Consider the following 25,139-nt stretch of genomic DNA (forward strand, 5'->3'; position numbering starts at 1 on the left):
CCCCCCCCCCCCCCTTGTTTAATTTTTATTTCTGCTGTAAAGTGGACGCCATGTTTTAAATTCAAGGGTGTTCAGGTATTTCAAACCATCCTGTCATCTGGATAATTGATAACTGGCATACCCTCACTTTAGTGCTGCTAAATGGTTTTCCTTCTCAACAGGATAATTATACTGATCGTGGCTTAGAACTTCAGAAACTGGACTGTGGTTACATAAAGTGTGTTTCAAAACTCTAATACAAGATATGTTATACAGAAAAAACTTTTGACAAAACCAGACTATCACCATTATCTAACACTCCTAATTTGATACAAGTTAGGATATTTTTGACCCAGTGTCTGCTTAAAAATAGAGAGAAGTTGCCACTGCTGCTTGGCCCCTTCCTCCCTCTTTAACAACAGGGCTAATGCAAAACTGACTGTATTGAACCTTGGTGAAATCCAGCTCTCAGCAGGTGGGCCTGGATACTTACTTGAAATGCTGGATTTCATCCTGACAAATGTTTTGCCAGGATTTTACCTTTAAGATGATTGATTTTTGACTTTGGGCTGACTACTTTTCTGTGGTGGTTGGGTATGAAGGTGTGTAAGGGAGCACTGTTGTATCAGATATGCCCTGTGGACAGCTTGCATGGTGCAGGTTGAAGGCAGTGTGTGAGATGTTTGTGTTCAATCCACTGGCCATGGGCAGTCTCAGCAGCTGAGGCTGTAGAAGATTGAGGGTTGAAGCGGGACTCAATGCAGTGCCAGCTGTGGGGTGGTTGACAGAGCTGGCAGAAAAGAGAAATAAAACTCAGGTTGAATATAGTCTCTGGCTGATTAGGATCAAAAAGCTACCTAGGTTTATGAAACCATCCTTTCCTTCTGAAAGCAAGCTGAAGAGTGTTAAAGGTCTTTAAGATGTCAGATGTTCCTGTACTGCCCAAATGAGCCAGGAAGAGAATACTTTATCAGGGAGGTGGAGACTTCACTTCTAGTGTGCATAATCACTTAAGAAAAAAGAAGAAAAAGAAGCTGACAAAGTACTTGAAATGAGCAATACTGGTTTTACTTTGAGACACTGAAAACCCATTTACATCTTTGTTTCTTGTTTTTCAGGCTGGACGCAAAGAAAGAAGTGATGCGCTGAACTCTGCAATTGATAAAATGACCAAAAAGACTAGAGACTTGCGTAGACAGGTAATTAATGTATTAAGTTAATGCTTGTTGAGGTAAATGAATGCATTTCTGCGTGTTTCCCCTCCTGGAAATATATTATCTGTTGGTTTGTTTCCAGTGGGCAGTGGGCTTGCCTGCTTGTGTTTAGTGAATTAAAAGCTAGAAGCTTCCAGTGCCTGGTTCACAGGGAAGCATGAGGTGGAAATATAATTCCCTGTTAACTGTGTAATAAAGATGTTGGATTCTTAATCATTCTCATGACAAAGAGATTAAGGGGAAAAAAACAACACCAAAAATCCACACAGAATAAAACAAAAAACTCTACTTGCCTTTTATGGATTTTAAACATAATCAGGTATGTTTTATAATTCTGATGGTATTCATCTCAGCCAATTTTCTTTGAGGACTGTGTTTATGTAATATCAACCTTTTGTCCACTTAGTTTTTAAAGCAATATATTCCCCTTTTCAAGTAAATGTGAATAAGAATCAAGTTTGTTGAAATATGTTTTTATTCTAGTAGAAAACCAAAAAAGCTAAATCAGCATGTTGTTTAATCAGCTGAGGGAAAGCAGTAAATTTACTCAGACAAAACTAGTATGAGCTGCTAAATCAATATTTGTGGCCAAACTGGTGACTTGCACTTATACAACTAATCCAGTTTTTTAAGGAGATTTAACTTAAATTGAAGCAAAAAGTCTATAGACAAGACTTAGTGCAGAGAAAGCCTTGGTCACACAAAAGAAAAAGGATCAATGACAAGAGTACTTTAGACTTTATGTATTAATACAGTCAAAGGAAAACAGCAGTGGAACACTACTGAAAAATAACTCATTCTTTTATTTTTATTTTAGCTACGCAAAGCTGTTATGGACCATGTATCAGACTCTTTTCTGGAAACAAACGTTCCACTTTTAGTATTGATTGAAGCTGCCAAGAATGGGAATGAAAAAGAAGTTAAAGAATATGCCCAGGTTTTCCGTGAACATGCCAACAAATTGATTGAGGTAAGACAGTACAAATTAAAATTAAATTATCACTAGTTAAATTAAGGCAAGACTAGGCAAAACACATTTTTCCAATTCTGTTGAAACAAATAGCAAGTTCTGCAATAAATTTGCTTTTTAAATTTTATTTTAATGAATTTAAATACAATTTAATATTTAAATAATTTAAAATGCAAGCTTATCAAAAAGCAAGAGCTACTCTTACATAGCTCCTATAGTTTTAGATACACAATGGAAGTATATTATGCTGTTAACCTTATTTGATATGTTAGAGATGGTGATATGGAATAAGGGAGACTGTGGCATGACTGTCTTGCTGTACAACTTGACCCATTGCTTGAAGCCTGGAGGGTTGTTTTTTTACTTTTCAGTAAAATCCCACCAAATATAAACAAGCCTTTTGTGTGAAGACTTTTAGAATGGAAACCTGCTTGCATGTGTGTAGAGAACAAACAATGGACAAATAAAAAACTTGCAGTAATGACAAAAAAGATCCTTGCCACCTTTTCTAATACAAATCCAAAGGCTCTCAGACTGGTGTTACTAAAGCTAATCTGTGGGAAGATCAGTTTAAATGTGACCAGCCTGTCTTAACTAAAATGCACTCAAAGGTCATTAGTCTACTATTAAGGGTAATAGTTTCCCAACAGGTAGTGCATTTACAGAGTTCATACCCGTATTGGTGGATACATCTCGGTAACCTGTCTTCTTGCCATTGTTTTCACATCTGAGTTTTGTGCCTGCTGATGTTAAATTGCAAGGAACAAACATCTATAGGTATTGTTGAAGAAACATGCTACTAGGAATAAACTTCAAAAACTTCTGTGCACTTTGGTATGCTTTGAGGCATCAGCTGGTTTGTGTGCTTAACCTCAGCAGCTGCCTGGGAACTGTCAGATACTGGTTAATGTCTGCTTGCTCTCTTGGCATCGCTGTGTGTGATAACAGAGTCCGTGTGTCTCCTAGGCTTCTTGGGAATACTTCCACATAACGTAACAGGTTTAAATTACTCAAGAATAAGACTTACTGAACATCAGTAGAAGTAGTTTCTGACTCTTGCTCACTGTATTTTTCTCACTTTTAAAGCTGATGGGGCTCTAAGTCCAGTGAGCAACTGCCCCATAGTCTGGGGTGCATCAAGTTAGCCCAGGTCTTCAGACTTGCTGTCTGAGCAGTGAAAATTTTATTGCTTCAAAGTTATCCATTCTTAGCTTTTGGCCTGCCACGTTTCAGTACAAATGACATCTTCATACAGATTCAGTTATTTTGTTCTAAATTTTAAGGTGCTAATGTTGTTCGACAGAACAGCAGGCTGAAGGCAGTGCTGCTGTGCCCTGCTTGGCAGCAGGATACAGCTGTTCCACATGCAGTGTTGGGAACACTTTGAAGTGGGTTTTATCTAAAGCTTCCCTTCTTTGTGTTGCAAACCTAAAGTATTTAGAAAATTATTTTTAGGTCGTGTTTACAGGAGAAGTTGACTGGCGTAACAGTAGCAGTGCCTATTCTGCCATAGTTCTGCCACCTCTTCAGCGGTGTCCATACATGGAATTTATCAGCATAATTACAAAGGACTAATTGCTTTGCTTTGTCTATGAGTTTCTTTTGCCCTTGCTAGGTGGGCCCTTACTCTCTGCTCCTTCAGAATACGTGTGCCATCTAAAAAGCAATGAGTGTCTGTCCTCAGTAGCATGTAAGAGCGGTTTCTACTGACCTTACTTGTGTGCAAAATGCCAAGCTGCAAATGAGTTTTACAGGACCTCTATTCAGCCAAACAGTCTGTCTTTCAAGAAAGACTATTCCCCTGGAAGTATGCATTAAACAATATTTCTGACTGGCATCAAAAGGTTCTGCTAAAATGATATGCTGCTGCAACAACTTTTTGAAGGCTGGCATATTGCTTTTGCTGTCTAAAATGTAACTATAGCTATAGAGTGGCGTGATCGAGATGGCTTATAAACCTCTTCCATGAATGTAGATGGATTAATATATACGCTTAGCTTTGACAGAAAGGGAATAGTACTCCTGCAGAGCCCTTGTCTTGAGGGTCTAGAGAGCCACTGCGGAGTTGTATGTGATGTCAAATTTACTGTGAAAGAAGACAGGTCAGAGCGAGTTTCACTTAATGTCTCAGCATGTCTCTGCCAGAATGGAGAAGGATGTTTGCAAGTTCCCATATGATTCTGCTCTTGGGCAGAAAACTCAACGTCAGGTATCTGAAGAAACAATAAAAGATTGTGTAAGAGCAGAACAGAAGATGTTCCACTTGGTGATATGAGAAGTGATTGCTTCCACCTGTTTTCAGTGGAAGATAAGCGTGCCAGGGAGTTTATTGTAACTACCCTCAGAAATGCTGCTGAGTGACTCAAGGCATCAAATGTGACAAAACAGCTGCAGTGCAGAACGGAGCTGTGTTGTGTATCATGTCATGATTGACAGGCTTCTCTGTTTTAGATGCAGAAGAGAATGTGTCCTTTAATGTTAAGTGAGGGGTAAGAAACCTGATCGGCACTAGGTAACTTGAAAAATCACTATCTGAATTTATGAGAAGTTTTACATCTTGGATTTAGTGCCCCTTTGTCCTGTGACCCAGAGAAATCGGTGCTGAACTCCTGGTGAACCAGCCACTAGAGGGGACTATAATTTTTTGTTTGTTTGTTTTGTGGGTTTTTTGACACTACACTGTTGCAGGTGTTGGCTAGACTGAGGAGTGGCGGTGCTGCTTCTGCACTGGGTTAGCTTGGGGAGCTCTTGCTCCTGCAGTGCAGAGGTGTTTACAGGCCCTCCAAGTAGCTGTGAAGAGATGCAAGCACATGATTTGGGTAATTTTATTTTGAAGCATTCCTTTGGCATCTGAGTACTATCTGCTTTGTGGTTCCTAAAGTCTGGGCAGCCAAATTTGACCAAAAGGTACAATAACCACAAAAATCTGATTTGCCTACTGAGTCTGTATCTCCTACAGAAACCATACCAAAGCTGTGTCCCAAAGGACTTCCATCTAATTTGTTTCTCACGTAGTAAAATACTAACTCCCTTATCCTGCCTTTTGAAAACTGAGTAACGGTAAAATAGTAAAATGAGACTTGTCTCAGTTGTATAATACAATTCAAAGATAGCTTTCAAAATTGCTCTGTACTAACAGTCCATTAACTAGATAGCACTCTGCCTGAATTTTGTTAAAGGAGTTTAATTCAGGAATTGAGAAGCCAATTTAAATACAGCACACAAGAATAACAGAAGAGACAGCATTTCAGGAACCAGTGTAGGAAAAAATAAAACTCACTTGTGAACTATGAAAATCTTCCTAATTTACAGATTGTAAAGTACTTGCATTCCAATGGTTTTTATCATGGTGGGTGAAGTAGCCTTGGCTCTCCAAACTGTAACTTTGCTCTTGAGGAGAGACAGCTTGCCATTGGCATCCTTAGATTCACTGTTTCTCCCTAAATGAAACTAGGCTGTCCTGCAGCTTGCTGCTCGTTTTTAATGATGTCACTTAGCACCACGCTGACTTTTTGTTCGTCCCAGTCTTTGAAGTGTGCTTGTGCACAAGTTGCCTTTGTACAGCTCCCTGTAGTCACTGCAGTGACACTTCTGGCTGAAAAGTGAACTTTTTCTCTGAAAAGTGAAAAAGCCATAAATGTTAAAAAACTTCTGCTACAATATTGAATTCTTTGGAAAAATTAGGTTGCCAATTTGTCACTGTGTAGTTCTAATGGAAAAGTTTTTCAGACCTTAAGAAATTAGGTAGTTAAAAGGTAGATGAGGACAGAGTCCAGGTTAAAATCTTCCAAGTAGCTGTTTGCTTGCTGAAGAATATTTTGGAAAGGGAGAGTTTTTAATTCCTTAAAACCAGCAATTAATCATACCTTTTGCTGGAACCCAGTACCCCTATATCAAATGTGTTTCTCAACTTAAATTTTATTTTTTAAGTCTCTTTCTCAGAGAAACTTTGGTAAGACCAGGGAGGAGAAAGCTCTCAATGATGTTTCGTAAGCATTATTTTTTCCAATTGCTTTAATTTGTCTGAAAAGACTGCTCTGTGCCTCTTCTTAATGCACTGGGTTGTATCTTGCATATGGAGAGATGATTTTCTCATCTTCAGTGAAAACCCATGAACAGATGCAGACTGCAAATTTATTTGCTTGGAAAGAACCACGTTTGGGCACTTGCAACTCCACGAGCTATCCATAGCCTTTCGCTCTGACATTTTCCCCTTCTGTTGCCCAAACTGCCTAGCCCGGTGTCCTGGAGTAATTCTTCAGACCTCAGTATAAACACACCACTCTCCAAAGGCTCAAAGCCTTGCACAGTAGCAACATATTTCTTGTAAGTTATCCTGATTTGCTCATACTTGCCTCCCATATATTCTTAAGAGAGTCTAACAACTGCAAGTTTTTTACATGTGAAAGGCTTTTAAAAAATCGGAAGTGGATGAAACATAGCTTGGGTTTAAAATAATAGCTAGTTTTTAGACTTCAGACACAACAAAGGCTTTAAACTGAAGCTTGCCTGTCCTCTGTTCATGAGATATAACTTAGCTGGGCATAGCTAGTTATCTTTGTCATAAAGGTGTGCACTTAGTGTTTGTGCATCTTACAGATTTATTATTAAAAATGAAGCATGGAATGGAAGTATCCAGCAGATCCAGAATAAAATCTGGTCTCACAAGATTATCCTTTGTGTCTATTAGCCACCTGATTTTCAGAGTTTGTACAAAGCTTATAAAACTCGTATCTTTGAAGGTGGAAGTGGACTGGCTTTGCTCATTCTTTAAATAGACTTTCTTCACGCTTACCATCAAAGGTATGTATCAATGCTGAAGGACAGAGATGATGTATCTTGGGTGAAAAGTTCAGACAAGCGTAGCACTTGATACCCAAATCAAATATTGACTTGGAATGTTTTTCTGAACTTTGGGTATATTAATCTCTCAAAACTCGGCATTTCCCAGGCTAGGGTCATTATCAGTCATTATTGTTGTATCTGGGCACCTATTTTTCCTTTCCATTAACCTAATCGTGGGGGGGTGGTGGATTCTGCAAACTCAAGTTTGCCTTTTACTTGCCTTTATTTTTGAGGTAATTGTGTATTACAAGGGAAATGTCCTTGTGCTATGGTCTGGAGAAGAGAGGTGATGTTAGTCCAATCCAGTACTAATTTCCCATTTTAAGATGGAGACCAAAATATCTTTTCCAAAGAACAACCGTGTTTTCTGTAATTTGTCTACAGATAACCTTGGCACCAACTTAAAACAAAACTTCGGTAAATGACCAGTATAACTCTAACATGCCCTCTAAAGTCTGACACTCTTCAAGAGCAGATGCAATTTCCTTATAAGTTCATTTTATTAGTCAACTAATTCATAAATAAATTAAGTTCTACCCATAGAACATGCTTTCCTTACATTCATAATCAGTAAAGTAGGAAAGCCTCAGCAGAAGAGAAGTTCTTCCATTTTCCAACAGAACTGGATATACAAATTTAATGTGTCATACATAAGTAAAGGCAAGTGACCTTTTAATAGGATAACTTTTGTTCTTGTCAGGGTTTTTTCTTTTGAGGCCAATCTAGAGCTACACCGAATTATGTATGAAGGGGTCTGTAGAATGCTGGTAGAGATTAAAAATCATGTTGGAAGAGGAATAAGAAGCTTCAGGGTAATCTTTCTATCCAGATTTCCTTGTAAGTACACATGAGAGAAGCAAGGTAATCAGTAATCTGACAGTGAAACTGATGGGAGAGATGGAAGTGATTGAAGATGAATTTGAACCTGCACATATCTGGATAGAGATCGGGGTGTTCAGAGACATTCTTTTATTTGAAAATAATCCTGATTAGCTGCTGCTACATGGATGAGAGGCACTTCTGCCATACTTTTCCCATGGGCAACCAGTCACTGTGTTGGATGATTGTTGAGAGAGTGGAGCTTGGTCTTTAAACACTTGGGCCAAGGGAAATAGGAAGGGTGTAGAAGTTGGAGGTGAATGAAGTTAGGGTTTGGACAACTATGGTAATGTCCTTTTACCCCAGTTGAAATAGCCTGGTGTTTACTCTGTTCCTTTTGCCTTTGGAAACAGATAAATGCATTTGGGGAAGGGGATATCTGTAGAAGAGGTCAGGAAGTAACAGCACTATTGAGTGTGGCTGCTGTTGGCATGATGTCTTTAGAGGGAGGGCAAAAACAATTTTGGCCTGTTTTGTTTTCCAGATATTTGAGTCTTAATGCTAGCAGCATTTTAAAGTAGTTTTTTGGGTACAGCTTTATAGGTGTGGCATAAATGTTTGAATTCTCAATATATATAACTAAAAGCCTCAGTGCATGTCTGGATTTTCATCACCTTAGTCATTAGCAATATTGGAATGTTAGTCATGTAGTGTCATCAAGGAGTTGCCTGAAATCTGTGTAGAGCTCATTCTTCTTACTATTTTGTTGCCTTCTTCAAGAGCATAATGTACTTATGATTACCATTAAACTTGCCATGAACAGTTGTCTGAATCACCAAAAACTGGTTTAAACAGCACCAAGTTGGAAGCCTTTAGTAAGATCATAATGCAGCATGCTCTGAGTGAAAAGCCAAATGAAATAGGAAAGAATTATGATTTCCACTTTGATAAACATAGAGGCTTCTTTGGATAAGGATAATTATTCAGGTACTGTCCAGATATCACTACTAGAAACACTTTTATTATAAAGAAAAAACATTTATATTGCTAAGAAGCATTCAAGATGAGGATTCACTTTGAAAGTTTTAGCTTAAGATCAGATCTGCATTACATACCAGCAGTGTGATTTCTGTCATGGTAGCTCAGATCGACTTGTGTAACTAATGTGTTTTGTGCTTATAACAACATTTTATCACTTTAGCTTGTTTGTCTGAGGAAGGAATCGTTCCTGTGCCAATAGTTGTAGATGCAGCTGTAGCAGCAGATGTGAGGGGCACGATGCCCACGCAGCACACTGGTATTCCTTTACCAGCTCTGCTCTCTGTCAGGCCTATAGAAAGGATAATCTACCAGTCTGGAAATAAAGGTATTCTTGTACTGCTAGCACTTTACTACTGTGGATATGTTTTATGCTATAGATGTATTACTTCCCTTCAAACACCTCTTCCCCCTCTTTGATTGAAAAACTTTCCTGTTGGCAAGAGAGGGAAGTGCTCTCCCTTTTGCACTTGCTGCTCAGTAAATGGAGCCCAGTTCCGTTTGTCATCATGCACAAACACTGGGTTTGCCCAACTGTGTTAAGAATTCTCCTTCTTTATGAAACCTTGACAATATGTGGGGTTGCACTCTGTTGGAGAAGGACATTTCCTCAGGGTATAGAAGGAGTTTGCCAGTGTTAAATGGAGCTTTTGCAGGACAGCAATACCTAGAACGGTACCAGGTAGCTGCAGAGGTAGTTGGAGACAGCTTGTTTAGGTTGAGAGCCAAATGCAAAGCTATATTCCTTAACTAGGTTTTTAGAGACACAGATAAAACTGGAAAGGTGCTAGTTTTGAGATTCAATCCAAAAAGAGAGGTGGTTACCCATGAAAATATTAAACAATCGCCTCAGTATTAAAGGGACTAGAAAATACACAATATATTATCTCCGATTCTCTTAATTTTTCAATCAGTTGCCAGCCTGTTGAAATAAAAAACCCTGAAACCCCCATTTCTCATTGTCTAAAACTTTTGAATCAAAAATAACATTTTGCTTGCCAGTTTTGTTCAATCTAGCTGAAATCTCTCCTCCATGTGTTTGTAACCAGACTTGAAATTAAAATTGCTCTCCTCTTCTGCATGAGGTTGCAGAGCTCTGGAAATAGCAGTTATCTCAATTTTAGTCCATCATTCTCCTCAGTGCTTTACGTTTGGAATTTTTCTGTGTGCAGTTTGTTTTATTTAAAGACTTTTGCTATCTTAAGTTAATACATTGGGATTCTGTTCCCCAGAACAAGCTCTTGCAAGGTGCCTTCTATGGAGCTAGAGCCACTTGCAACTACTTAAGTCATATAAAATCACAGAGTAGTTGACAGCATGACTCCCAGTAACTTGCTTCAGAGTCCCTGTGGGCTTGAACCGAAGTCCTCCTAGCATCCCTTCACGCATTACAGAACTGAAAGTGGTTTGTGTAATTAGCCATGCCTCTGCAAAACTAGTGAGTTTATGGGATTATAGCTAGAACGCAGACTTCTCCCTCATGTGGTACCTGTTAGGACTGGACATTAAAATGCTCGCATTTGTCTTGAATATTCAAGTGTGGTGTATGAGTGAATTAATAATTATATGGACTTAACTGAATAATAAAAGTCTTTTTTTAAAAGGGATAGAAATTACATAATTGTCACATATCTTCTGAGAGTCCTCAGTTGCCACTTAGTTTTGCCAGAACAGTTGTTTCTGCAGCTAAATTAATTTCATGGGCTTTGACCATCATGAAGTGAGTCTGGACTGTTTTTTTTAGTATGGGGGAGGAAGAAATTAGATGTGTTATATTTGAATTTTGTGAGAATAGCAGATACACTTTTGTTTAGCAGGTTCTCAAGAGGAAAGTGTTGAATGCCTGCCTGTCCATTCTTCTTTTTTTTTTTCCTTTTAAAATGGGTGATTTTAAGCTGCTTAAAAGTGGGAATTTGCATTCCCAGAGAAATTGTGAAATGAAAAGCAAAAAATAGAACATGAAGCTGAATTTTTGAAGTTTAATCAGAAATTAAAATGCCAGGAACACCTTTGAAAAGCTTCATTTCCATGTTGTTGAAATCCCCAAAGTATCTGTGTATAAAAGGGTACAGTTTTGTTATTTTTGCATAAGGGTTTGTGAGCATCAGTTATGAGAGGATACTGGTCAATGTTAAACTGAAAAGTTAAGTTTTTCATTCGTGAGACCATCTGAAAACTCTTACTTCTGCAGTGCTATTTTTACAACTGCAGTTTCAAATGAGAGTAGTCAGGCTCTTAGAATTCAATTAGTGTATGTCTCCTGCATAGCGATATATAATCCTTATTTATAACAATGCTGTGTGGCAGAGGCAGCTCTGACAATTTTAAATTATGCAACAATAAACACATTACAGAGCCTTCGCTGGATTACACCATTGCTAGATGATTGCATCCAACACCCCTTTAGGAGGGCTTTGCGGACTTGACTTCCTGAAGAAGCTGTGCTAAAAACATGACTTGTAAACAAGGAGGAAAAACTTGGTGTTGCTTCTCTGAAGTCAATCCAGGTGCACAAAGCAAAGACTTTAATACAAACTTTAGGTGTCAGCCTTTGAAATCCTTGAAAAAGAAGATTTAATGTCTTTGAGATTATAGTTCCTTTTTTCTTTTGCATGTTTTTTGTCTCTTATTGAAAAAGCAGTTAGTTAATCCTTTAATAAACAGTTCCATGTAAAATAACCCCACCACCTAAGCTAGGCAGTCTGTGCAAAGCTGTAGCAATATTTCTTAATTATTTTTAACAGTGTAGTTTAAGAGGCTCAGCAGTGACCCCACACTCATGTAGTTGAGGCTGCTATAGTCTTTGAATTGCTCCTTAGTCATTATCTGAACAAATTTCAAGTTAAAAAAAAAAAGTATTCCGGGTGAAAAAGGCAAAAACTGCCTATTGTCAGAGAAGGCAGTTGTCTACAACAGCTGACAACACAAACATAGGCTGACAACTAGTCACTAATGGAGGAAAAAACTGTTTTAACAATGTCAAGATTTTTCCTGATTTAAAATTAGTAAATTCTGAAGAATCTAAATAACTAGAATTTGAGATGGAATCACTCTGACAGGTGGTGCAATTTTTTTTTTTTGTGATTGAATTGTACCTCCCTGCTTATACCATATTCCTGACTGACCCTTTGCACTGAGATAGTGCCTACCTCTAGAAGGAACCAGTTAAGTAATGCCTCCTCCAAAGACATCATCTCATCTTGCAGTATTTTGAAGTAATGCCTCCTCCAAAGACATCATCTCATCTTGCAGTATTCTGATGTCATCGTTAATACCAATCAGATTTGAGTTCAAAAACTGATTAGTGCATGAAACCCACTTTCCAGATGAGTTCGTCCAGCTTTGAGTTTTACTTGGCACCGGTTCATTAGTTCAGTTTGTAGAAACAGTTGTCTGTGCCCTTCTCGCTAATGCTTGGTGCATTTGTCACTGGGGGTAAATTTAAGCTTGTTCAGCTAAACATCGGCAGCTGCTTTGGGTCCATCCTGCCTTTTGGGGTACATGAAGTCTCTGGGACATGGTTCTATACTCTGTGAACGAAGATACTGCAGCAAAAAGATGCTTTTAAACTGGCCTGTCAGTGCTGCAAGAGGTATCTCTGAACCGCGTCAGTCTAGTTTCTCTAGTCTGTCTTCATTCCCAATGTATTTTTAACTTTTTTCAAGAGATTGCTCGTTATGGCTGATTACATTATTTGCGATTTTTTTGTCTCCTTTGATGCCTGTGCCAGTAGTGCTTATGTAAAGGGGCTTGATGATATTGAATGGTAAGAATGAACAAATGCAGCGGGAATTCAATTGCTATTTTGCTCTCAAGCACAAGTGTTCTTTCTAAATCAAGTCTGACCACTTACTATGTCAGTCAGCTACGTTGTTGGAGACATGGAGAAACTATTTCATTTACATTTGATTTAAGGGGAATTTTTGTTTGCTTGAGGTGCTCTATTTTATTTGGCAGTTTTAGAAATGTATGATTTCAAGTGCTCTGCATGCTTTAAAACAAATTTGGCTGTAGCTGATCTTCATCTCAGCTGCAAAATCCTATGTATTATGTGTACAGGTCACATAACTGGCCAGCAGTACCCTATCTTCTCTACAGACAGGTAGTTTGAAGTTATTTATCAAATATTACACAAGAGTTATTGATGATGGATTCTTTCAGGTACTTTAAATTTCTTAATCATACAGCCATCCACCTCAGCCAGTACATGCAATTTTAGAATTCATGCTATAGAACACCTGAAAATTAATGACAATTTAAAATACCTCATCGCAGTGTCATTTACAACTTGATTAATTAGTTGACAAAGCTCTTCTTAAATTTCAGATTTTAAGAGGTTTGTGAGTGTTTTCCAATAGTTTGACAATCTTCCCATGGGTGCCTTAAATACTGTGTTGCTGTGAATTTACAGCCATGTCTGCAGCACTCTGAAGTCATCTCTGCTTCTGCCACATCCCTGCTTCACTCTGATGTTCAGTAAATAGTTTGTTGGGAAGTTTGTGTGCAAATTTGGCAGAGAGACTAATCCACCAAAGCGAATAGATTTCTTTTGGATGAGCATACTGAAATGAAGTGTTGAGATTTGGAGACGCAGCAGTAGGATGGGATGTGGCAGCCAACAGTTGGATTGTCTTAAACTGCCAAAGACCCTCAGTCAGGGAAGCACACACGCTTCTTTCATAAAGGTTGGCAGTCCCAGTCGGGCAATTTCTAAAGAAGAATTGCCATCAGTGAGGTATTCAGAAGAAAAATGACTGTTCAAAAATGACTGTGCAAAAAAGCAAAATTTCATCGTGCCATGGTGGGGACACTCAATTATAAACTTCTTTGCCTCTCTGTATTCAGACAGAGCGGCATTTCTCTGCGCTTGATTCATCACCCTTGGCTTGAGAGAGAGCACAACATCTCCAGATATCGGAGAGGCTGATTTTGTAGTGCTTCAATGTCGCTTTTATTCAGCCCCTACTCAATAGAGCTTTGTGTTCTTCTTGGTCCTAGAGATTGTAACTGCTGCTGTGGAGGCAGAAATGACGTGGAAATATGGACCATAAAAAATATTGGCAAACTAGTGTTTCTCAAAAATATGACCTGTGCTTAAAACAACAGCAAAATCTTTATTTGACTTTTAAATCACAGCATCTTACTGTCTTTTGATTTTTACTTTTTTTTTTGTTAGCCTCTAAACAAAGGCATAATATACTACAGCTCACTGTGAACAAGGGATTTAAGACATGGCAAATCTACAGGAAAAAACAATGTTCAAAATCAAATCTCTCTCTGAGAGCCTTATAGACTAGGGCAGTTTGGTGGCAATGCAATGCAGAGAGGAACTGAGCTGGAGACTGTAGCAAATCTGGTAACAGGAGGGAGACAGGATCATTGGCTAAGCTGATTGCAAGCTGCACGACCTTGCAGTGAACTGAGGACTTATTGCAATGCCACCTCTTAATACGTAGGTCTTGCCCACAAAGATCAGTGCAAAAGAAAGTTGAGGAGTAGAACACTCATATTCCTGAAGGCTGGCAGAGTTTTCCATGTCTTGTTGATGCTGCACAGGCTTTCTCTCAACTTCAGTTTGTTTTCATCCAAATATATGCTGTTGCATCTGTTTACTTGGTGGTTCAGTATTGGAAACATACCTCTCTTCTTGACAGTGTGCTGTTTTTTATCCTTTGTAACTTGGTTTGGGACTGGAGGGAAGAAGAGGCTGTACACTTTGCAATAGGAACTTGCTTTTTGGTCCCAAAATTAATAATGGGATTAATGAAAAACACCGTTCAAGTATGTTGGCATGTGGTTGATGGTTTGTGGGACAGTAATTTATTCTGTGTGGGAACATCTGTCGTAAGGGAGGGGGAAAAGCATGTGATGTAGCTGCAGATAGTACTTCAAAATGACTTGTATATGAATGCACAGGATAGTCTAATTAAAGGAAGAAAGAAATTTCCCCAGTTTGTAGAGAAAAGTATGTGGAGAAATCTTGTTCCCTGGTGTTACTGAGCATCTATCTGCTGGCTTGTGATGATGCTTTTACAGCACATTTACTGAGGGGTTTCGTTGCAGGTTGCTCTGTCTCTGAAGGACAGCACTCAGTGTACATCTCAGTTCACTTCGTGCTATTTTTACAGCTTTCTGTGTTCAAATAGCTCAGAATAACATGCTTGTCATTCACCTGTCAACTAAGAAATGTAACTTACTTCAGACTTTCTTCCCTTGAGAGTAGCTCCGATATGAGGAATATCTTCAATTACCAAAAAATTCTGTGCTGTCCCCTTCCTGTATGCTCTTAAAAGGCAGGTGTTTACAAAAGGTCCTCTGTTTCAAGATGACCTAGTTAAGGATTCTGCTGTGCAGCAGGTCAAGGTTTTGGAGTAAAGTTTTTAGCATCACAAGATGCTATTCAAATTTTGGAAAATTGTAGATGGATCTTCAAAATCACCTGTACCAGCAAACTATTTTATTCGATGAATTGCTGTGTAAATGGAGGGCTGGAGGAACACCTGCCTAATACTGCAGTCTGACTAGATAAAAGGTACATGGTTTAAGCCAGTGCATTCAGATACTTGTATCATGTTGTAGAGGTGCACTCCGTGCAACACCAGCAATACAGCTTGAGCTTTGCAGCACCACCGCGCTGCTTGCAGGGGTGAATTGCTTGGTGGGCCTCCAAGTTCTCTGGGGCCGACATGCAGTAGGATATAGAAACGTTTCAAGAAAAAGGGAGTATCCCTGTGCTCACTGACATCAGAATACTTACTCAGATGCATGGGAGCTGGATTGTTTTTATAAACGTTTGGTTGCTTCTGTTTCACGCAAGTGGGAATGGGCTTTTTAACTGTAACTTCAAGTGCTCCAGCGATGCTCTTGTACACTTTGCTGGAGAGAACTTAACCAAATTGGTGGTAACAGTGATCTCTCTGTCCTATTTGACTATGGTTTTATGATCTGATGTGTTACAGTTTTATGGCTAGAGAAGGAACAGATTTCATTAGTTTTAAATTCTCTAGAACTGACTGAACATGGACACTTTGTATTTCGTGATGGGTCACTGATCACTGTTGAGGGTGGGTAAAAAGTTTCCTACAGAGGGAAATAAAACCCAGTTCTAACAGTGGCATTTTTTTTCTCTCACCTCTGACACAGGTTGCCAACTTGGCCTGTTCCATCTCGAACAACGAAGAAGGTGTGAAATTGGTTCGCATGTCCGCCAGCCAGCTTGAAGCCCTTTGTCCCCAGGTAATGAAGAGCATACAAACATAAGATATACCCTAATAAGTTGGGCAGCTGGTCCTGCTTTAGTACATGTTCTGTCCTCTTAATGGCTGTCTGTGGACTTGCTGCAGAACTTGACTTTTTCTTTAATACATGTACAGAGTGAAATGCAGTGTAGGCATCAAAACTTAGAAACTTTAAGATATATGACAAAGTAATTAGTTATACGAATAGGTTTTGGTTTGTGCTTTTGTTTGGTTTTTTTTTTTGCATAATAGCTCTAATTTCATTTGGCCAAGGTATTCTGGTAACTTGCAAGACCGTAAACTGGTGAAGCTTCAGTGGTTTACTGTGCACATTCACGTTGCAGGAAGATGTCTTGTGAAGGCACTACCACTGTTCCTGTCCATGCCATAAGATAAATTATAGATTTTTTTTTTTTTTTTAATCTGAGTAGAATATAAGTATGTCAATAAAGTCTTCTCAATAGAGTAGGATCGAAGGAAGTTGTCTATGCCTGAAGATTTTTAACCTGTCTGAGACTGCCTTTTAATGAATAACTTTTTAATGAAAACAAGGAAATTAAGTTTATATAAGCACTAGACCACCCTCTTCCATTTTGACAGCCCGGATGTTTTAAATGTCAACAACTAGATACTTGGATGAAACCCTGAAGACTACAGTGCACTGTCAGTTCTTGTAATTTACGTTTTTTAAAGTAATGGAAAATTCATATTTAAAACATATATATATATATGAGCAGATGCTGGTAACAAGGAGCTAATGGAAATTACATACTCAGGAAAAAAAAAAAGTCAGATGGCATTTTATGAAAACGAGATGTATTGTCTCAGGTTTATTTGGGATTTGTTCAGGTTTTCTGATACGTATTGGTCCTTTTAAAACCAGTTGAAAGGAAGAGATATGTTCACTTGTACCCACCTCAGCAGGAGGGGAATTTTGAGGGAATAGGTGAAGACAGTGTGAAGAGCAGGACTATTTTGCCTTTTTCTATTACTTTCAAGTAAGAGTGCTATTACATGGGTGAAGATAGGCACCTAAACATAAAACATTAAATACTACCTAGGAGGCCTTTTGTCATCCTGGGGTGGGCTTTTGTGATTCCCATTCCTGCTTCAGACCCTGGGGCTGGTGCATCAGCTGCGTTGGCTGTGCAGTTCTTTGCCTCCTGCATCTGGGACAAGTGGTGTGTATGGCTTGTTAAAACCAAAGGTCAATTTTTACAGTCGGAACAAAGCATGTGGAAGAAAAAGCTTTTAAAAATACATCTTGTCTGGTATAAGGGCTTGCTCTTTCCTAAAGTAACCAGCTAGGCTGGATGTAATTTTTTTTTTTGGTCATCTCCAGGAATACAGGTGTCCAAACAAATTTCTTGTTCCAAACAAATGCTGATGCTTTTGAAAATAATAATTTAAAGAAAATAAGTCTTTCTTTGATTCTGAATGTTCCTGGTAATTGTCCAAGTCTGTGGGGGTGTTTCCCCTCCCCATTGATGAACCTGTGTATTTCAAACTTCTATATTTGCTTTTTCTAACAACTGCCTATTTAAATAAATCTACTCTTTTATAAAAGAAATGCCACAGTAGTCAACATGAAATAATTAACGAACTGTAGTAAACGGTCACCAAACTGTAGTCACAGGTACTGAAGAGCAGTTGTTAACCTTTAGCTTCAGCGTTTATGGATAATATATTTAGTAGACATTGAAAGCTTTGATTATCTATAAATGGACAAGGGCTCTAACTGATGGATTTGGGCTTTACAAAGGTCACATATCTGAACTTGGAAGCCTGCAGTTTAGATGCTCCACTGCACAATCTTGCATTAATTTCAGGGTTGTCACCAAGAGATTAGTAAATGACACTATAGATGCTCATAGCACTTGAAAGAGTGCTTTTATATTACATTACATGTTCTCTGGTTGATTCTTTAATGCTCTAAGAGTACTTAAACATGTTGTGAATCCTGAGAGATAATTAGGGGCACTTGTCTAAACTGTTTTACAAATGGCATCTGTGTTTTCTCCTAATACAGAAGTTTGTCTTATCCCAATCTAAGTGATGCAGCACACTGTCATCCTCCTCAACTCCATTACTGAACGGTCCCTAAACTTTGATCATTCTGTATAATCTCTAAATGCTTCTAGATACAAAGGACAGCATAGTGGGATTTTGTTTCCTTTTTTAGACAATTATCTGTTTATTTTGCAGTTTATTCCTGATGAGATTCACAGCTGCTTCCTGAATCCTTGTAGGTGGCTGTGCTAAACAAATATGTGAATTAGGCATAAAATACAGATTAAATTCAACACTATATGCTTTTTTTTTTTTTTTTTTTTTTTTTTTTTTTTTTTTTAGATGGTATTTTTTCAGGAAGATGCTGGATTTGGAATGAGTCAAGTCAATCAGTAATTACAACAGTCTCTGAAACTCAAGTGAATATATCAGTATCACACAGAAATATGTTGTATTCAAGGTATTGCTGTGGTTGAGAGGATGAAACTGAAATTTAATGCACTTGATGTCCCAGGTAACCTCTTAAATAGCTTAGCTGGGTAGAGGCCATTCTGGGAGTAGGGAACTGATGGTTAAAGAATGATTTCTGCAGAAATCAATCTGTAGAGTTAATTATAAAAGCTGTATATCAAATAGAGCAGTTATTCAGTCCCTTGCCATAACTAGCCTTTTCAAGCCAGCAGCTGGAGTAAGGAACATGCAACACTTCAAACTGGTTAGGGGAATACTCAGAAGTTTTGTTGGTACAGACAAGAAGTCAGTCATTGTCAGTGTCACCTCTGGGTTCACATGTTCTCAGGTTTGGAATCTAATTCTTCGAGGAAAAAGATGATGCTGAAGATTTTTCATCTGAAAAGTCTCTACAAAAGCAAGCAGTTAAATTTGTTCAGTGTGGCTACGTTACTGGAAATCCGCTCTTCCTCAAGAGTAACATCATCCTTCCTGTTTGTGAGTCCCCAGCCAATTAACACAGAAATTAATACAAAGTTGAAGACTTAATGTGATATTTAGAGCTCCCTTTTGATGGTGCAGAAGGAACTGTTAGGAAGAGCTGTGCGCGCGCTGTAGTAGACAGCTGGGTGACTTGCATTTAGGTTTACAGGGGAGAAGTAAGGCAGCATTAGGGGGTCACTGGTGGGTTGGTTTTTTTTTCATGCAGCCTTGACTTAGAAGCCTGCCTGACTTGTTTTAATTTGAGGACATGTGTTGCTGAAAATACATATATTGAAGTGAAACAACTTTGTCCATCAGTAGTTACCTTCAGTCCTGCAGCTTCATGCCTTTCTAGGTGGTGGGCGAAACAGGCCAGTCTATGGTGGGTTGGGGTGAAGGAACAGAAGTCCTCCATCATTGCAGTTAAATGTTTTTGAAAAAACACTTAAGTCTTTCATAATGGAAATGGAAAAGTACTGCTGTGAAATGCTTGGAATAGTTGCCTGTGCTTCCATTTGCCTAGCAGAGTGCTGGGGGAAGTTTTCTTTGCCTTGCTAAACACAGAGCTTGCCAGTGGTAAATTAGCACAAGATTTTGTTTATCTCCACTTGAAAACCTGGATCCTTGCTCATAACTCTGGCTTCTGAGTTCTTTTTCCAAGAAGTACTTGCTTTGGGAGCCTGCAAAAGCTGTTTTGTAACAGTGTTTTGCATTAAAGATGTCTGAGAAGAGAGCTTAACCATAGGAGTGTTTCTGATCATACAAGCTGTAGGTGTTTAGAAAGCAACAATGAAAATGCCCCAGTACAGCTCTTGAAAGAGTATTGCTCCAGTCTTTTGATGTTGACAGTCTGCTGTCACTTGCAGCTGCTTTTACCAGCTATATGTTGACTTTCTTGTTTTTTAAAGCCTCTGTGAAGTTTATAGACTTCTAACCAAATTGGAGGCATGCTGAGAGTTCTAGAAAATAATTATGGATTAGAATTTTCATCAGGTTAGGTGTTTGCTTCTGCCAGCAAAAGCTGGAGCCTGTTGCCCTTAAGACTGATGATCATCTGGGAAGTGGGTTGTAGGAGCAGGGTGGACCTGCACCACCCTGGGGTTGGACACACAGAACCTGTTCTCCCATCTGTAAGGTAGGGCTGGCTCTGGGCCAGTTCTGCCTTTCTCCTCTGCTACCCAAATAGCTCATCCTCCTTGGAAACATTGGGAGGGCACCAGGCAGTGTCTCTGCCTGTCCTTTCCATGCTCCCTCTATATCTACCTTAGCACAGGCAGCACGTTTGGTGTAGCTCACCATCCCCCGCAGCCAAGTGAGCATTGCCCATTAAACAGACTCAATATAATTCTTGGATTAAATAACATTTTTTTTAAATAAAAATAAATGGGCTCTTTTTATATTAACATCTTCTTTTAATAATTGCTGTTCCACATCCTTATATTCCAGTTTTGAAATGCTTGAAAAGCAATTTGCTGCTTATAGATTTCTGATGAGGCAGATGGTTACATATGCTGATCACACCTACTGACACAGATAGACAAAATACAAAGCCGTAAAGAATCCCATGTAGAGGTTCCAAACAGCACAAACCCTTTTGTTTAAAAGTCGCAGCATCTTAGAGAAACAAAAATCCCTCCAATCCACCCCCTCAAATCTACCAAACCCAAACATGACCAGCAGATCTTCTCTTCTCCTTAAGTCCCCAGTTACTGCCAGTTTCCTGGTGGCTGTTGGGTGAGATAACTTCATTTTTTCTTGCAGTAAAGGCTTAACGTGGAACAATTGTCCTCTTTTTTTCTTTTCTTTAAAAGACTGACATTTTTTGAACGTACTAACTTGCAGATCTATCTCCAGACTGTTTAATTACAGGTGCTTGAAGCATTTTACTGGCATTGAGTAGAAATACTTACATTAAAAACTTAATGCTTGAGTTGCAGTTTTGTATCATGCAGGCTTGCTGTGAAGAAGAGCCAGCACAGGACAGGAGTAGCCATCAAAGAAACAGTATTAGAAACTTTAGCAGTGACTGATGCATAAAAAGAAGCAAAGATAGAAGAGAAAGGGATTCAATTCTGTAGAAGGAGGTATGTTAGTGTGTGAGGACCCTGTGTTTTCATTGCTGGCATAGTATGATCTGTGAGTGTAGTAGCAGAACAGATTCCAGAAAAGACACAGAGTCCCTGAAACCCCCAAAGCTTCAGCACCTGAAATCAGTGAAATGCAAAATGAAGCAACACAAATAGACACCAAAACAAATGGCACAAAAATTCTTGCAACTTCTACATTGACTGGTACTATAATATCAGTCCTCGGCTACAAATGAAAATGCTTTTTCCATATACAGGGAAGTTGATAGGATAATTATCTATACACAGTATGCAAATAGTAAACACTTAGTAGTATATGCTGAACTGGAAAAGGTCATGTTCCAGTAGAAGTGCATATCCTTGTGTCATTATAGCACTGTAACAATAATAGTAAATATCGGCAGAGATTCTTGCAGTCGCTCTGTGTAACTTGTAAGAAAGAAAAGTGCTCAAAGTTCCTTTTATGCCCTGGAACAAAGTATTGGAAATCAAAGCAAACTTTTCCTTCTTTTGGTGCATCAGCCTCTGTACACTTGCTGGTCACTGCCACTATAGTTAGTGAAAGTGAAAAACAATCTTCTGTATGTTTTGCTTCTGGGCATTTCATCTCATCAGAGTCTGCAGAGTGCTTTTATCGAAGTGTGTAGAGGGTTAGCACACGTAGACACATGGATGCAAACCTGCGGTTGGATGTAACTGGAAGTGACTTAAATGTCCTGCTTATGAACCTTTTTTTCTACTCAACGCAAAATGCAATTAGCAGCAGGGAAGGAGACATGAGTAGGGTGAATGCTGGAGGTAACTTTGGCATCTGGCATGTGTAAAATTAAATTATGAGCAGCAGCTTACAAACTGCCAGTAAGCAAGCTGTGCTTTAATAGAGAAAAATAGAGGCAATAAAATCTACCTGGGCAAGAGGAGACTCCTGGCTGGGCTCAGCTGGTAAGGCACCTTTAGTGGTAAGGTCATGACTTCATTTGTTGACTATTTGGAAAGCTGTGATCCAAGAATTGTATTTTTGCTTCTACCTTACAACTAGCCCTCTGTATCACTGGAGCAGTAAAATGGAGCAAAGGAGGGGCACTGCATGGTGCAATTACCAGTTTTGGCAGATTGAATAAAGAGACTTCTTTCACTCAGCCTTGTGCTGAGGTTGCTCCAAAAGGCAGAGCTGAGATCACTGCTTCTGCCCTTGCTCGCTGTCAGATCTTCTTCCCAAAACAAACTTGATCCTGCGGGGTGCTTGATGAGCTCCCTCTCATGTACTCCAGATTAAAACTGATTTTCACATCCTAGCTGGGATTTGGTTTACGTGTGTCCCTTTTTCCTCTGCCTCTGAGATGATAGCTGGTGGTTGCTTGTTTTATTAGCTTTGTTTTTTTTCCCACAAATGCAAAGTATCCTGGATTTGAAGGCCGTGGAGCTATTTTATAACTCAAGGAAACCACAATAAAGCTGGTAAATCAAGATCTTTATTTAAAAACAAAACCCAAGTGAGTTATTTAAGAACTGTAGATATTTTGGTTGCAAAGAAAAGATAAGTAGTGAAGAGAGGGCAGAGGACTGAGTGTTTAAGAGCTTTTGAAACTGAAAAGCTCCTCCTTATTGTGACACAGTAGCACCCTAAAACCAATACTACAGGGAACAGGGCAGAGTTAAACTAGCTGCAGAAGGAACAGTCTCCTGTAAAGAGCAAAAAATCCCTATCAAAAAGACTGAGGCAAAAAATTAAAAAGTGCTTATAGCCATGGAAATGGAGAGTTAGGTGGCTTACAGACATCTTGTGCACTGAGACTATATAAAGATACAACAGGTAGGGACTGCAATGCAAAACGAATAGGTGATAGTTTTCTTCTCCTAAATGAAAACTACTTTCTTTAGCTGTGCCAGCCAAGTGTTCAAACACCACCATTTCTTGTACCCTCTATCAGTCTTTCAGATGGGGTGCTATAAAGGTGGGGCTGGAAGCCATACTAAATTAAATCTAAAAAAGTTATTTCTGGGTGACCCAGTGGCTTTAATTTACACAGAAGTATATCTAAGGTTAAGGTGTTTTCTGTCCCAGAATAGCTGTGCTTTTTAAGAGGGCTTCTGGGCAAAATAGCTGTAGTCTTGTAAGAAGTCAGAAGTCACTCTTCAGGAAACCTTGGGGAGTCCTGCCCTGCAAGGGTATAAAGATATAAATTCAGTCTGACATCTTTAGTTCCAATAGGGAAAAATAAAATTTAAAAAAGCCGCAGATTCTTCCCATGAAAGACATGAGAAGAGGATTTGAGGTACAGATTGAGACATCAGATGCAAGTCTTCTGAATCCTTAGCTTCCTGGATCTCAGGGCATGTGTTGCCAAGTCCTGGCTGCTGCCACAGGAAGCTGGAAGGTGGAGGAGAGCAACTCCATAACTCGCTGGAACCACGTTATCGAGCACTGGGCTGTCTGACTTGAGCATTGCAATTGCTCCATGAAACAAAGCACCGATAAAAATAGCGTGTTTTCTTGCCATGCTTCATTTCCTTCTGGATAGTCTCAAAATGTCCCCGTTTGATTCTCTTCTTTGTACGACTTCAGTGAGTCATTGTGATCACAGTGCTCTGGCAGCATTTTGAAAAGCTCTGAAATACAGAATATTTCCGTGAGATTGCCAAATGTTTTACATGGAAGTGGCTACTTTTCAGGTAGTGTGGACATGTGCTCCCTAGTTTTTGAACAATATGTATATATTCATCTCCTTCCTCTAAGAGTTACTCATATTTTAAATTAATTGCCCAATGCTTCATGATTTTTTTGAGAAGCAATAGTGTACTTTAATCAGTCCCTCCCCCAAGTGTTAATTTTTTAGATACTAAAGGAATCATAGTCCTCTTACATACACAGACTATTTAAAGATCCAGCATCCCTGTCCTTTTCCCATGTCTATCTAAGCATATATTGGGAAATGAGTCAGTCACTCTGTACTGGATACCAGGTGTCACATAAGAGCATATTTACTCTAGCAGATAATTTACAGGGTTTTGTCAGTAATCCTGGGGACATTACCTCAAGCAGATGTGTGAGACATGTCCAGGATAATGTGCCTATATGAATACTAAGCTGCACATAGAGTGTTTTATCACCCCTGCTAAAACTCAATGTTGTGACCACTTGGCACATGGAGATGGTGTATGTGCTACCAAAAAGGACTGTTGAGTTGTATCTGCTGTCTTGAATTTCTTCCTGAGCACACACATACCTGTATGGGTTTCCTAAGTGGTACTTTTGTCTTTAGCTTCATAGTGACACTTGATACCCCTCAATTTCCCCACCAGATTGTTCTCATCTCTAGCACTGCTGGCTGCTTTCCAAATGCAAGACACATGTGATTGTAAGGGAGATCTTGCATGCTAGTTTTACTTAGCCATTTAAAAAAAAAAAAAATTCTGCAGCCGTGTGTGTTTGCTGTTTGCGGTGCATAGAGAAACTTCCTTTTTTCAGCTGGACAAGCTGCTGCTTGGGAGGGTAGTGGTGCAGCTTGTGCCTCCTGCATTTGGATCTGGTGACAAGGACCTGTTTGAGTTTCTTGAGCGTTTGCAGAGCCCTCTATCTATGACAGCTCTTCCCTTACGTGTGAAGAGTTGCTAAATGTGGGCATCTGGGATTGGACGTGTGCTGTTGACAAAGATTAAATGTTCAGACAGATGCTGCTGTCCAAACGTACATCACACAGGTACACAGGCCATATGTTCCTTTGGCATTAATGCTGACCTGTCTCAGTGCTTAAAGGATGTTTTCATATCTGATATTAGCCAAGGCATCTACAACAGAGTAGGAGAAAATGTCCTGACCCTTGGTATCATCTTCTCTGTCTCAGTAGTTATGGTTACTAGCAGGATAAAATCTGAGAGCAGATTTCTGGACCGTTGTCTAGTTTACCCTTTTTGTTTGCAGGACACTTGTTATTTGAATTCTCCTTCATAAAATTTAGGATATCTAGATTTTAATTGATAGGTCAGACTAGGGCAAGAAATGGTG

At 39.1% G+C, this 25,139-nt stretch overlaps 1 protein-coding gene across 2 annotated transcripts in view; it reads left to right on the plus strand.

The window, feature by feature from the left end:
* CTNNA1 (catenin alpha 1) overlaps positions 1–25,139 on the plus strand; it is a 100,691-nt gene that overhangs the window by 51,604 nt on the left and 23,948 nt on the right. For both annotated transcript variants that reach the window (XM_026857948.1, XM_026857949.1), the window contains 3 exons: positions 1,098–1,178; positions 2,011–2,163; positions 16,009–16,101. In XM_026857948.1, coding sequence (XP_026713749.1) covers positions 1,098–1,178; positions 2,011–2,163; positions 16,009–16,101 — 327 coding nt within the window. The remainder of the gene's footprint in view (positions 1–1,097; positions 1,179–2,010; positions 2,164–16,008; positions 16,102–25,139) is intronic.

This window comes from Athene cunicularia (genome assembly GCF_003259725.1).
Source record: "Athene cunicularia isolate RWA chromosome 13 unlocalized genomic scaffold, athCun1 chr13_part1, whole genome shotgun sequence".
In the NCBI taxonomy this organism is placed as follows: domain Eukaryota; kingdom Metazoa; phylum Chordata; class Aves; order Strigiformes; family Strigidae; genus Athene; species Athene cunicularia.